The sequence below is a fragment of the Mesocricetus auratus genome, unplaced genomic scaffold (genome assembly GCF_017639785.1).
Source record: "Mesocricetus auratus isolate SY011 unplaced genomic scaffold, BCM_Maur_2.0 contig_9880_pilon_obj, whole genome shotgun sequence".
NCBI lineage: Eukaryota > Metazoa > Chordata > Mammalia > Rodentia > Cricetidae > Mesocricetus > Mesocricetus auratus.
Genome location: NW_024430580.1, coordinates 6,941 through 22,480, shown reverse-complemented (window position 1 = coordinate 22,480; position 15,540 = coordinate 6,941). Strand labels below are relative to the sequence as shown.

General features: G+C 39.6%; 1 protein-coding gene across 1 annotated transcript; it reads left to right on the top strand.

The window, feature by feature from the left end:
* The first annotated feature begins 1,164 nt into the window (after positions 1-1,164).
* LOC101830729 (mas-related G-protein coupled receptor member B2-like) lies at positions 1,165-9,128 on the top strand. The gene is given in 4 exon segments (XM_040740897.1): positions 1,165-1,168; positions 1,781-1,880; positions 8,115-8,580; positions 8,583-9,128. Coding segments are annotated over 4 exon segments (1,116 nt in total).
* Positions 9,129-15,540: the final 6,412 nt, after the last annotated feature.

The window sequence follows — 15,540 nt, the reverse complement described above, 5'->3', positions numbered from 1 at the left end:
ACAACTATCTTATATACCATCCTAGAACCTCCGTCCAGTGACTGACAGAAGCACAGGCAGACATCCACAGCTAAACTCCTGAAACCCAGTGACAGAAAGGGAGAAATGATGAGCAAAGGGGTCAAGACTGGGCTGGTGAAACACAGAGAAACAGCTTACCTGAACAAGGGGAAATTGTGGACAACAGACTCATGCCAGAGAGGCCGTGATGGTACTGATCCACACCCCCTGAATGTGGGTGTCCATGAGGAGGCCTAGGCAATCTATGGGGCTTCAGATATTAGATCAGTATATATCCCTGGCACAAAAATGGAATTTGGGTCCCCATTCCACAATGAAGGATGCTCTGTCAATCTGGACACTTGGGAAAGGTCCTAGCCCCTTCACGGAATGAAATGTCAGAGGCTAGAGATCCTCATGAAGGGCCTTACCCTCCATGGAGAACAGAGTTGGAATTAGGTATGATACTGTGCACGAGAGCTGGGGGGGGGAAGAGGAAGCTGAGACTGACATGGGAAGCAAGCTTGTTTCTAATTTAAATACATAATTAAAAGGTTTAAAAATAGTGAACTTCAGTTGAACAGAAGGAGAGTAATCACAGGAATGTTGATAGCAATTGTCAATACTAAAGAATATTTACTGGGAATTGTCTTCAGCATAAAATTATTCAACTAAAATCAAAGAAGAAAAGCAATAAAAAATGAAGCCTGATCTTAATATAAGCCTATGTGTGTTTATTTGAGACTAAGGGGCTGCAGGACCAGGTGGGACAGAAATCTCCATCTACATATTATAGAGCTTGGGTATATGGGGTTTCCAAATAGGGGAAACATCAAGGATACAAGATCAGAACATAACATGCAGTTGAAACAAGGTAATAAACACGGGTAGTCATAAAATGTAATCAAAGTTGGTCATGAGACCTTTTTAAACAGCAGTAGTTTTGCAAGACTGCTATAAATAACGTTTTGAAACAAAGATGTGATTACCATTCCTGGAACAGTCAGTACAGAATCATTTATTCTTGAGACACTTAAATCCAATCCTTGAGAATCAGAGGTTTAATCATAAACAGGACTGAACCTAGTTTATCTTTACTATGATGTGGCTATGAAGATTAAGACAGAGGCAGGCTGGTTCTTCATTTGTAATAAAAGTATGAAGATGGGTAAGAGTTGGAACACAGGGCACCTGCAGAGGATTTAAAAGGACTGTCAGCTTGAATGTCATTTGGAAGAAAACCACACTGAGTCCACCATTGCTGTGGAGGAGTACCAAGAGTGTCACACCATCACCATTGAGAGCCCTGCAAAGCGGCATGGTCTACTTAAGCTTCAGTTATACAGTTGCTAACCCCAGGCTGGCACTCTTTGATGTTTCTGGTTGTGGAAATTGCCCCTGAATAGAAAGAAGAACAATTATTTACAGGAAGGTAGACCAGTCCGGATGGGATGGTAGAGTTGATATGTCAGGCATGACGTCATTAGGATTCAGTTTTTCCTTACACACCTCAAGCTAATACTACTTGATGTTACAAACTATGATGGAAATTGGTCCCTAACTGAGGGTATAGTAATTATTGGACACAGGTAGACCTAAAAGGATGGAATGGGAGATGCCAATATGAGAGTGGAGATGGGGCAGATGCCAAGAAACATCTTAGTAGGCATCAGGACTCAAAGGTTTCTGTTGTGTGACTTTCCAGTATAAATACTAGGAGTCAGAAAGTCTACTCAACATTTTTTAAGCCTCACCTCACACATTTCCTCATATCTTGAAGGTAAATCCCAATTTCAGAACAAGGAAGCCAAGTCTAGAATGAAAGAACCTTCTTCATCCTTGGACAGCTCACCACCTCTAGACCTGAAAATGGAAGAAAGGTAAGGATATATTCGAAGAATGTTCAGAGATGCACTGTCATGTGTTTTCTCTAGGTTCATATGCCCATGTTGTTACTACATAATGCTACATGCAGGGTCCTGGGCTTCCTCCAGGAAAGGCATGACAAAGAAGCTTCCTTATGAAGCACAGAGATGACCTGGCTTAAACAGACTTTTCTTACTTTCCTAAAATCATTCATATTCATGTCTGTTGTTTCCTTAAGGAAGAAGGTTATGTGAAACCCTGCACAAGAGGTTCATTGTTTGTTGTTTATCAAAGCTGATCTACTGTGTTTGTATGTTGCATTCAAGAAGAAAAAAGATGGTTATAAACAGAATAAGTGAAGAATACCACAATAAGTGTATATTTACATAGGCCAAGGTCTTAGAGACAGAGGAAATACATGGAGAATAATGATGAAGCAAGAGAGGGAAGGAAGTTGTCCACTCCTTGCCTCTCACAATCATCAGCAGGAACTGGTACCGGAGAAGGATGGATGGGTTTGGGGAGGGAAGCAACAGAGCTCATACTTATAGGTCAGTAGTAAGAGGGGACAGCTAGATGCCTAGACAAGTACTGATATTGTCAACACAAAGATGACCAGGAGAAGGGTAGAAAACACAATTCTCAAACACCCTTTCTTTTGCTCCCTTATGTCCTTGGAATGTTACCAACTGCCTCTACTAAAAAGAAACTCAGAGAGAAGAACGTCTCTCAGGGATGAAATAAGGCCCTTTTATAAGACTTCAACAAACAGAGAGAAAGGTGCAAGGGAAAACTTCCTCACCTTCAAGTCTTCAGGTTATCTGTCATCATATCATTTCTCATTCATCTCCATTAGACTCATTTTTGTCTTGTTTGTATTTTACTTCTCTACTGATGCTCTTGTGGGAGACTCATCCATTTTGTTCAAAAAATAAGAAGGTTAGACTGAAATCTATGTTTGAAAACATACTTACTTACTACAGCATGAGAGTGGCTAAGCAAATACATAACTGTGGAATCCTTTACCAGGAAAGCTGTTGTGTATAGATTGGCAGCTGCACCTTATCAGACACAAGAACTGCAGCTTTGCTGGTCCTCAGGTCTAAGGGGGTAGCAGCATCTGTGGTCAAGGTCTCTCAGCCACATCATCATGTCAGTGCATGGGAAACACACAGAGGAGCAGGAGTGATGTTCCTGTAAAATCCCTGTTACATTTCCCCACACATCTTTGAATATCCACTTTCTGGTCATGTGTTTGTCATCTTATTCAGACAAAATGCAAACGGTGTCCCTTTTAATTTAAAACGCAGATAATTCAGTAAGAGAGAAATTAATGGACTTGGTCTGTCTGGCAGTCTATGAATGTCTTGAAGGTCTCTCAAACATGGGATCATAGCAAGATTTTTTTTTGCTATCTTCTCAAAAATGCGGAAAGTGGAACAGAGAACACAGAAAAACATCAGAAGACATGCAGAGAGAAGAACTCAAGGATATGATATTAATGAAATTACAGGAAACCACTTTTGAAATTTAACCATGCTTCCCCCCAATGGAAAACATCACAGCAAATGTCGTTTAAGGAAAGCATGTCTACGGGCTGCAGGTGAACACTACCATTGCTACTTTTAAGGTGACTGTAGCTGATGTCCACCACCTCAAACATCATTTCCATTTGACTTCTCTCCTGCAGCTTCACATGTTTTTCAGTTAGGAATTTTATTTAACCACAGTTGTGACTGCTATCTTGCTTATAGTGTGGGTCAGTCTCCAGTGCTTTTCCATTACTCACGTCTAATAGGCACTGGGTGTTGTGGTGTACACAAGTTTGTCAATGAGTTAATCCTTTCCTGGAATTAGTTTATAAAGTAACTTGGTAAAAACATGATAATATGAATTCCCACCTCTGGAATAATCCAGGCCTGACAAGGCATGCCCAACATTCCAGTACTGGAGATGCAGAAACCAGATGATCGCTGGTCTGCTATTGAGTCTTTGAATTATATGTTCAGTGAGGAATCCTGTCTCAAAAAGTAAGGTACTGATCTATCAAAGAAAAGCTTTATATCTGCCTATAACTTCTAAAATCACATGAGCACACACACGAGCACTGTTACTAAAGGTTTTTGGAATTCACACTGACACATAACCAGTAACTCATCCTTTTATGCTACAATTCCATTCCCAGAAAACTGGTTAAAAAAGCAATCAGGTGACAATATAGGTAAGCTTTTAAAGAATGGATTAATTTATTCTGCATATGAACTCATCCTGTTCCTCTACTAACTAGAATCTAGTTGCAACTACTTATCCATTAAGGTCTGTATTTCAACTGCTGCACCTTCTCAGCTTCTCTTCAATCTGCACAGAAGGCTTTTGTCATCAGAGAAAACTCTCCATCTCCTACCATCTTCTGGGAGAGACTATGGAAAAGGCTGGTGTTATATTTGGTCTTTCTTTCTCATTTCTCTGCACCCCACTTAGCAGATCTGACCATGATCCAGTTCCCTCTCTGCAGCAGTACTCAGACCTCACCTTGCTTCCATCTCCCTCCTTCCTCTGCTGCGCAATCATGTCAGAACCATATCCATCCCCAGGTCTAGCACCTAAGTGTGTCCTGATGCTTTACTAAGCTGTGTTGGGTTTTAGCTCACTGACCTGCCTTTGATCTACATCATTGATTTGTCCATGCATGAATGACTTCTGAATATATTCAGGGCTGTTGACAAAAAGTGTTAGCGATATTGAGAATGTTTTATTTTTTTAATGGAATTCATTTTTAAGTGGCTGTAACTAAGTGGACATGAAAAACAAAGATTTGCTCCATGACCATTTGACCAACACTTCCTGTGGTCTGTGGTACAATGTAGGTTTCAGACAAGTGTGGATAGGACCTGCATTCAGCATCTGAGCAGAAAGTCATTGTGTGAATTTGATGGCTCTCTCCTTACTAATTCTCTAATTAAGACTCCTATGCATTTCGATCAATCTTCTTAATGGCACCAATCATTTGTGTGGAGTCAGGTTTTGCCATAACATAGACCAGCATGGTGTAGTAACTTTTCTTAGTTAGCACAGAATAACTAATCAACTACTTCCTTTTAATGTATGATTGGATTTAGTGAAACCATAGTTCAAACAAATGAAGGTCTGTTACTGACCTCAAAATGGGACCTAGGTATAAGGAGACCCTTTAGCACAGCAATTGAATGAATTCTTTTCTCCATTCTGCTTTTATTGAGAAATTAGATCTCCCACTCAGCAAGCTTAAGAGTAAAATTGTGAGTGTGTGTTTGTGGGATGCTGGCTGACTGGGAGGATGACTTACACCTGGGATGATGACGAACCGGGGTGCTTCCCAGCTCTGATCTCATTGTTAAAGGAAAACAACAATGTTCTCTGTCCTATTTGGTATAAACGGTTCACACAGAATGATTACTTTTTCTTTTAAAATATTATTAAACCAGGACAACTTCTTGCTACATTCACATTTATAATAGCGTCACATTAGCAGTGTTGTCATGTGAATGATAGGCAATCCCGAGTGAAGGTTTTTCTTTTTTTTTCTTTAAATAGAAACAAGCTTGTTTTACAGGCCAATCTCAGTTTCCTCTTCTTCTCCTCTCCAGTGCCCCGGACTAACAACCTATCTGGTGGTAGAAGTCCTTTTGTGTATATGTTGATGAATAAAACACTGTTGGCCAATAGGGAAGCAAGATAAGTGGGACTAGGAGTCTAGGATGATTCTGGGAAATGTAGTAAAGAGTAGAGAGTTACCATGTGATCCCAGGAAGAGAAGATACTTGAGGCTGTGTCCTTGGTAAGATAAGACCTTATACATACATGTATGTATGTTATGTATGTATGTATGTATTTATTTATTTATGGGTTACTACTTAAGATGGAACAAGCCAATGAGAAGCCCTGGACATTCGCCAAGAACATTATAACTAATAGAGGCTCTGTGTGTCATTTTCTGGAGAGAACACGCATTACAAATATTCATATTACTTCTTTGGGGATCTTCTGTTCAAATCTATACCCTATTGTTTCACTGCGTTTCTTTTCTTGGTGTTTTCTTCTTTGAGTTTTTTACATTTTAGACACCAGTCTTGTGTGTGCATAGCTGGCTAATTTTACTGGTTTTACTTCAATAAGGTGTTTTTTCCTGTCTTCTATAAGTTCATCCAAGTGTTTATTCAAATCGTTTTCAAATTCATTGACCTCCTGAACATGCTTGTAACTCTTATTTTAAATCCTGTGTCTTCAACTTCACCTAAATTATATTTGCTTGGAAAACATGCTACAGAATTCATAGTCTTTAGAAGAAACATTGTCTTTTATTCATATTACTTGTAATTTTATGTTGGAACTTGGACTCTGGAGTTTGGTTCTTGGTTATATCTTCTGGTTATGTTTTACGCACTATTTGGAGTCACCAGATAGACTATGAACTACATACTTTGTGGGAATCCCATAGAAGCAAAGTTTGGTAGAGGCAGTTCTCTATCAGGGGTCTGTGAGTACCTACAGAGGAGATCAAGAAAGGGTATTTAGATGGATAGCTACTGTAGTCCTAAGAAGATATATACAAGGAGAGTGGTTTCTATCAGATTGGCTGTGACTACTAATTGGCAGTTATATATTCTCTCAGAATATAGAACATTGCATTCCAGTGCTTTTCCAGATGTAGGATTTTTAGAGAGGACTCTGTTATTTTGTTCATAGGTTTTACTTTATGGGTGAGCTGACACATTTTCCTTCATCCTTTAACGTCAGCATTCTTTATGTTTCATCTACTCCTAATGTCAATGTATTTTCTTATGTAGGTCCTTCCTTTTTCATGTACATTTGGATGGCCACCATGGTTCGATTGCCCTTATGTTTTTGTAGTTTAAGAAAAATCCATGTAATTAATCTTCTGTGCTTTAGTCTGCATCTCAGACCATCTTTTGCAAAAAAGATACTGGGGATTGTTCTCTAAATTGTGTCCCAGAGGTCAACAAAATTGAGATCTTTTTCTATTTCTCTTCTTTCCTTCCTTAATTCCCTTTTTAAAAATTTTTGTTTCCTTTTTCTTTCTTTTACTTCAGACCAGGCTTTTCTAGACTTCACTATGTAGTTGATATTGTGATTGAAGTCATGGATCACTTCCTGGCCCAGCATCTAGAATCTGATATTCCATAAGTAAGGTACCATGCCTGGTAGATAGTTTCTATTATATGCTGTCTTCCCTGTAGATGTTTCTGTATCACAGTGGACTCTGTTTAACACAGTTGTCACTTCTTTCTTTTCCAATTTCTTCAAATATACGTTTTTATTCTTCAAGAGTATTAGAAGTTCAGTAAGCATCAAATGAATGCCTACATACTGGACTGAAACTCTTTTAGGCCATCGGCATAGTCATTTATTGAACATTTAATGTTGTAAAATAACCAAGGCCATCATTACTCATCTTGTAGCACAAGCCATTCTTTCAAACACTAGAACATTCCACTGACAGACACCTCAGCAATGAAATTTTCTTCCTTTTCTATTGTTTTGTGGTACTATCTTGTAAAATATTTGAAAATATCTACCCTCAATCTGTAGCTACTGTTGGGTTTATGATTAATTTATTCATTATTTCCATGGAAGCTTTCAATTTCTCATGGTGTCTCAGTAGAGAGACAGACACTTGTGATGTAACAGCAGACGACTGAAAAGTGCTTAATGTCCTCAAAGGCTTTCCTGCTTTCTAGTGTCAAATCTGAAATGGAGAGTAAGTCACATTAACCTGCATGTCTGGTTGTTTTCATACTGGTCTTAGTAAGACTTGCCATTCCCATCATGACTCTCATTTAAGATTTCCATATTTTCTCAGTCCTGGCCTGTCATGCCAGGACTGAGAGTAGCTATTGGTCATGCTTTTGGATCCCAAGTCCCTGCACTAGAGAAGAACCAGTCTTAGGACAGAAGAATTTGGGTTCACCTTTCTATTTCCTTCTGACACAGCTCTAGACACTGTGTGTCTAAATTGGGACCACCAACTACTCTCAGTACAGGGCATCTTTTGTAGATAGCCCAAATAATTACAACTGGGTTTAAATTAAGGCTCCAGAAATATTGCTTTGACAAATTACTTTCTATCTTCAATCCTGTGTCTCCTCTCTATGAAAAGCTCAGTTGTTACCACAGAGCAGGGTGGTCCTGGGAAGCAGAGAGTACACAGCATGTGCTCATATCTTTTTAATTTTTGTTTTTTGCCCCAGGAACACTAGTGGAGTGTTTCTAAGCAAGGATTCCAACATCTCAACCTGGGAGTCTCCCATCACAGCACCAAATGAAAGCATCTATAAGGTTTCTTCATATTGTGACATCAGGTTCCAAGCCATGATTTCTCTTTACCTCATCTTTGCCCTGTTTGGGATGGCAGGAAATGCCATGGTACTGTGGTTGCAGGGCTTCCACTTGCACAGAAACGCCTTCTCTGTCTACATCCTCAACCTGGCTAGGGCCGACTTCCTCTTCCTTTTCTTTCAGTTTGTATTTTGCCTTCTTTTTATCATTCACTTCTTTTTCTCCACTCCCATCCACAGTCCTTTGTTTTTTATTGTTCTGGCAGCATTTCCTTATTTTTGTGGGCTGAGCATTCTCAGTGCCATTAGCATTGAACGCTGCCTGTCTGTCATGTGGTCCATCTGGTATCACTGCCAACGCCCAAGGCACACATCTTCTCATCTTCTGTCATATGTGCCTTTCTTTGGGCTCTATCTCTGCTGTTGTGTTTCCTGCATGGAGATGTATGTGGTGTGCTGTTTAATAGTTATGACTTTTTTTGGTGTCAGACATTTCATTTCATCATGGCTTCATGGTCAATTGCTTTATTTGTGGTTCTATGTGGGTCCAGCCTCACCCTGCTGCTCAGGGTCTTTTGTGGCTCACATCGGATTCCTGTGACCAGGCTGTATGTGATCCTTGTACTCATTCTGTTGTTCTTCCTGATCTTTGTTCTTCCCTTGAGGATTTACTGCCTCCTCTACAAATGGATTGGGACTTTGTATCATGTTAAATCTTGTGATATTTCTGTGACACTATTCCTACCCTGCATTAACAGCAGTGCCAACCCCATCATTTACTTCTTTGATGGCTCCATCAGGCACTGCATATTCCAGCGGAAGACTCTGAAGCTGTTTCTGCGGAGAGCCCTGCAGGACACTGCTGAGGAGGAGGAAGGTGGGGAGAGGGGTTCTTCAGGAGAGCAGCAAGAACTTGAAACTGTCTAGTGCTCTAGCAGGGAGATTCTTTGATCAAAGATAAGTGCTTTATAAAGAGAAAATTTTCCTTATGTTTGGGCTATTTTAACAATATATTTGAGTTTGTAATCTGATCTCATTTTGTTAAAAAAACAACCACTTATGTGAATATTTACTGACACAGAATGTTTTATACAAATACTGACTGTAGCATTTCTGTAGCTGTCTTTTCAGGGAGGCATCTCCTTTTGATGGTGCTCCTTGTAATTATCTGGCGTCATGGACTACTCCTACAATTCCAAACCTTACTTCACCAGAAGCTTAAAGAAAGTGCAGCTTCAGATTGCATTGCTTTATTTACTGAAATTCATAGTGACTAAATAAATTATATATTTTACACAACTTCCTTTTATAGAAACAACCTTTTTTCAATGTTTCGAGAGTTAAACAGATACATTATAATCACAGTTCTTATTAATTTTTGTAGGATTTAAATAATTTATGGACCTGATTATCTTTCTTATACAAATGGCTTAGTAAACAAATATACAATATCAAGGAAAGCCTATTAAAATATTTTCACCCAGTGGAGTCCTTACCTTCAAGTTCACTGTGTCTGCCATTTTCTGCACTGGAAATGTTTAATCAGGTTTTGTAATGAGATCCATCAACATCCACTCACATCTGAAGGTAAAAGGACACTGTCCTCTCTGGTTGCCTTCACAATGCCTTGCTTACTATTCCATTGTCAAATCATTTATATTCCTCTGTTCTCTTTGCCATGATTCCCCTCTCTCTGATGGTCTAATCCCTTAAAACAAATTTCCAATAATTACCAATAAAAGTAAAAACTTACAGTTTAGTTAGGTTTTCCAGATATACAGAGATATATTTGAGATAGACAGTCTTCAAACCTTTCAAGGACCTTCAGCAAATGGCATTTAAAATGGTTTAGGGTTTTTTTAACAATGATAATTGTCTTCTCCTGGCACACCTGAGCGGAAGATGAATACTAAAGAAACTCGTTATGGAGTTTTCTTTCGACATGGCAAGATTAGCCATTTGGGCAAGAAATGGCTCTTGTTTGGACTGTTGCTGTATAAACTGGACACACAGTACCCACAGGAAAGTGACTGTTGAGCTTGAACAGTCCTACTGGGTTCTTGCTTCATAGAATAGTTTGCCAGGAATTCTGCAGGACACAGAAAAATGACTGACAGTCTGCCAATGCAGGCAGACAGTTTAAAATTTCCTGCTTTGCTGAGAAGTCTTTCAGACATACTGTGGCCTATGAGCTAAAGATGAATGCCCCAATGTTACAGAGGAACTTCAGGTGACTATCCACGTGGTGAGATGTCTTTGTCAATTCTAGTGTTTATATAGTATCCTTCTGTGTTCTTTGATGGAGATGAAGATGGATAGTTATAATTATAGTTTTCCTTAGTTATGATAAAACATAAGCTACATATAAGACTCTAGACTCACACGGATAGGATAGATAATAAAATACTTTCTTTAAATCTTACTAAATGTTAATAGACAAAATATTGTAACTATAGTTCTTGCCTGATAACTGTTCTTTTATATGTATAATTTGACTATGTTAAAGTTAAAATTTTTTATATAGACAGAAAAGAGGAGATGATGGGGGAAGTCCTTCTGTGTATATGTTGATGAATAAAGCACTGTTGGCCAATAGGGAAGCAAGATAGGTGGAAATAGAATTCTAGGAGGATTCTGGGAAATGTAGTGAAGAGAATCATCACCATGTGATCCCGGGGAAGAAAGGACAGGTCAGGATGCCATCCTCAGAAAGATATGTTATATATATGTTAATAATTACATCAGAGCTAGCCATTAAGAAACCATAGTATATGGTCAACAGGTTCATAATCAATATAGTTTTTCGTGTGTTATTTGGGGGGCTAAATAGTGACAGGACCCAGGTGGCTGGTGGGAAGAGTACATGTTATACTTATGCGATCCACTTTATGCTCTTCAGGGAAGATGTGAACATCCATTGGGGATCTTCAAAGTCTGTAATATCATTTAGGTCAGTGCTTTGGCCCTCCTCCATATGTCTAGGCTGAGAGAGCATCCTTTTATGTGGAATGGGCTCCCAATGTTCATTCTTTTGCTAGAGATCAATACTGCTCTACTATCAGAGGACCCATAGATTGCTGAGGCCTCCTCACAGTTACCCACACACAGGGGGTCTGTATCAGCCCTATGCTGGTTTCCCAGTTATCAGTCTGGGGTCCATGAGCTCCATTTTGTTCAGGTCTGTTATTTCTGTGAGTTTCACCAACCTGGTCTTGAGCCCTTTGCTCATCACTCCTCCCTTTCTGAAACTGGATTCCAGGAGTTCAGTTCAGTGTTTAGCTGCGAATGTCTGCTTCTGTTTCCATTAGCTACTGGATGTAGTCTCTAGGATAGCATATAAAGTTGTCATAAATCTTATTATCGGGGAAGTGCATTTAAGGTAGACTCTCCACTATTGCTTAGATTGCTAGTTGAGGTCATCACTGTATATCTCTGGACATTGCCCTGATGCCAGATTATCTTTAAACCTATAATGGTTCCACCTATCATGGTATCTCTTATCTTGCTCTCATCTGTTCTTCCCCCTACTCAACCTTTCTGCTCCTCTATATCCTCTTCTCCCCTCATCTTCTGCACTTCTCTTTCTCCTAGCTCCCTCTTCCCATCCCCATGCTCCCAATTAGCTCAGAGATCTTGTCCCTTTCCCCTTGTCTGGGGAACCATACATGTCTCTCTTACGGTCCTCCTTGTATTCTAGCTTCTATGGCAGTGTGGATTGTGGGCTGTTAATCCTATGCTCTATGTCTAAAATCCATGTATTAGTGAGTATATACCATGTTTGTCTTTTTGTGACTGGGTTACCTCACTCAGGATGGTGTCTTCAAGTGCTATCTATTTGCCTGTGAATTTCAAGATTCCATCATTTTCCCCACAGAGTCATACTCCATTGTGTAAATGTACCACATTTTCTCTGTCCACTCTTCAGTTGAGGGGCATCTAGGTTGTTTCCAGATTCTAGCTATTGCAAATAATGCTGCTATTGTTGTATGAATGTGCATCTTTTTGGTATATGCCTAATAGTGGAATTGCTTTATCTTGTGCTAAACTGATTCCCATTTTTCTGAGGAATCTCCATACTGATTTCCACAGTGGTTGTACAAGTTTCTAAACATCGCAAGGTTTTTGAGGGTGGCATGGATGAAAGAACAGTTGGTAGTAGGAAAAAATCATATTTGGGGCAATAAAACATTGTCTCAATAGTTCCACTCATATGAGGCTGCAAATAACAACCAACACTAGATACACACTTTAAATGTGCCTCACTACTGGAATGAAGTGAGTGATCTGCATGGCCCTCATGATGAAAGGAGCCATGGACTACAATAAACACCCTGTCTGCAGTAGGGCCATGGTACCAGACATGGCTCCCAGTGGAAGCCCTAGTGCCAGACATCACCATGGCAACTGACAGCAGAATGTGCCACTTTGGTCTACATGGCCACAAATGTGTCATAACTCTTGGATACTAACATAGTCCCAGGAGGCTGATCAGATCCCAGAAACCACACAAACCCTGATTGCAGCATTTAGTCCAAATTCAAAAGTCGTCAAATTCTAAACAATGTCAAATGTGTTTTAAAGTCCAAAGTCTCTTCCAAGACTCATGCCAATCTCTTATTTTCCTGTAAAATCAAAATGAGAAAGGAGATCACATACTTCCAACACATTATGACACATGATATATATTACCATTCCAAAAATGGAAGAAAGGGTGCATAGAGAAAAACTGGACCAAACCAAAGGAAAACCAGCTGGGCAAACTCTAAACCCTTCATCTCCATGTTAAATATCAAAACACAAGTCAAATCCCCAACTCTGTTCAGCTTTGCTGACTGCAACATACTTCTTTTCTTGGGCTGATTCAACTCCCTGTTAACAGATTTCCTGGGCATGTGTCCCACAGCTCTGGAATCTTCAGAAACAATCCAGTGTTCACATTAGCATCTTCACATAATGGCCTATCTAGTCCTACATTCAGGGCCACTCCTGATACATGCCTGGACTCAGAAACTTTTTATTGCTGCAGAGGGAAATGTCATAACCTTTCTCCTATCTTTGACTGTAAGTTAGAAAAACATGGCCATAGCTGCCAAGTTACACTGCTTGCTGCGTTTGTAACATGGCCCCCTCATACCTTCACCTGTTTTCGATAGTTTCCTTCAGTGCCTAAAACTGACTGTCCTGAAACTCAGTCTGTAGGCCTGGCTGGCCTTGAGTTAGGAGATCCACCTGCCTCTGTCTCCTGAGTGCTGAAACTAAAAGCACATACCACCATGCCTGCATATAAGCTACTCTTTAGCATCTTTTCACATGTTGGAAACTTATCTATGTGGGTCTTATTCTTAGTTCACCACTTGCTTTATTCCTTTTAATATCAGGCTTTTCTTTAATCTGTTTATATCCTTGAGCATAGGACTTACCTCCATTACATTTCCTGGTACCCATTTTCTCCTCAAATTGTACATTTTGTAACTTTTTTTTGCTCAGCTTGCTCCTTTTCATTTTAGATCTTCATAAAAGTGAACTCTAGTAGCAGCAAGACAGAGTTGATATTAGGCTGTCTTAAGATTTTCTCTGCCAATGAAATTAATGCAAAACACTTCAATTTAGTTTTAGGTGTACTTTTGTACACGGGCAGAAAGCAGAAGCAATCATATTCTTCACCAAAATATCACAAGAATAATTTCTAGGCAACAAACTAACATTCTTCTCCTCTGAAACATCTTTAGGCAGGCCTCTATAATTCAAATCACACTCAGAACCAACCTCTCCCACTGACTAGAAAAATGCTAACAAACAAAACCAGTCAGAATGGGAGCTGAAGCTGAGTTGATCCAATTTTGGGTCCTGGTTCCATTTCATGAAGCTGAAATGTGCATTGGTGAACAATTGTGCCCGCCCCTGCCATGCTACCATCGTCAGCAATTTCAATTTTGAGAGTCAGCTGCTTACCTAGTACCTGTCTACATATTTTAATCTGTTGATGCCCCAGTTGTTCCCTGGATGAAAATCTTGTGCTCCTATGGGTTGATCAAGGCTCCAAGAATAGATGGTGTGACCTTTGTTGACACAACTGAGTTTGTTAGGTGATTTTTCTTCAAAGCCCTTGTGTGAGATTAGTTTGTAAGGTATTTTGGATGCTTTCCCTGAGCATGGAGCTCTGTCTCAGCATTATCAGATGATTTCTCCTTCAGTAAGTCCTCTGTCTAGAATAAGAAGTTATCAAGAATGATCCTATGATGCAAAACTTTCTGTATGGGTACTGTTCAGGCTAAGCTAATGCAAGCACAGGAACATCCCTCATTCTTCACCCTTGGCCAGTGTGGGAAAGAAAAGCTGTTTTCTTCAAATGTCTCTGTGGCCTTAGGAGCTAGAAATAAAGGCCTATTAAGGGTGTCTGTATGGGGGAATGGAGTGAAAAGATAACTCTAAATGATGCTACCCACCCAGCTATGCTGTCCTCTTTTCTAGACTGTTTGCATTCATATGTAGATCTCAAAGCTTTTCTCAGGGGTTGGGACACTATTCCCGAATGGAGATGTTCTTCATTTTCTGCTGCAATATAGCCCACACTTCTCATGCCAGAGAGATGTGCCTTCGCACGAAGGTACAAGTCACAACCCAAACAACATTTACTACAAATTTTCAACTACCCTTAAACTTATGATTCATTTGCTTACTTGTTATCATTCTTTAGATTGTTTGTTTGTTCGGGGCAGATCTCTCAACTCTCCCATAAAACCATGTAGAGAGTAGGACACTGATGATATAATAACAAACAGAAAAGTGCTTTATGTCCTTCTAGGCTAAGAAGTGTGACTGTTGACACACATGTCTTCATAAGAAGTGCCATTCCCTTCATGACACTCATTAATTGTTCCATTTTTCCCATTTGATAGACCCCTTACAGTGACTGAGGGAAGCTATGACTTGTGCCAGGATCTTCCATTTTCCTACACCTGAAAAGGAACTTCATCCCTGGAACAGAAAGAAAGTTTGTGTCAGAATTCTGTCTCTTCCTGACACTGCATAAGATGTTTAGCAGCTGTACTGCCATCACCAACTACACCAATATTACTAGAGGCAATAGTCTGAAGATAGATTGCATAGTACAAACTGGAATAAAAAGAAATGCCTACCTCTTTGGGGGTTTGATAAAATATGTAATCTCTGCAAGCCTGTGGACTTGACAGAAAGTATCATGTATTCATATCTCAATTTACTTTGTAGGAATACCAGTGGAAAATTTCCAAGCATGGGTCTAACTATATCAACCTGGAACAATTGCATAACAACAATGAATGAAAGTGACTTCATTGAAAACATACACTGTACCGAC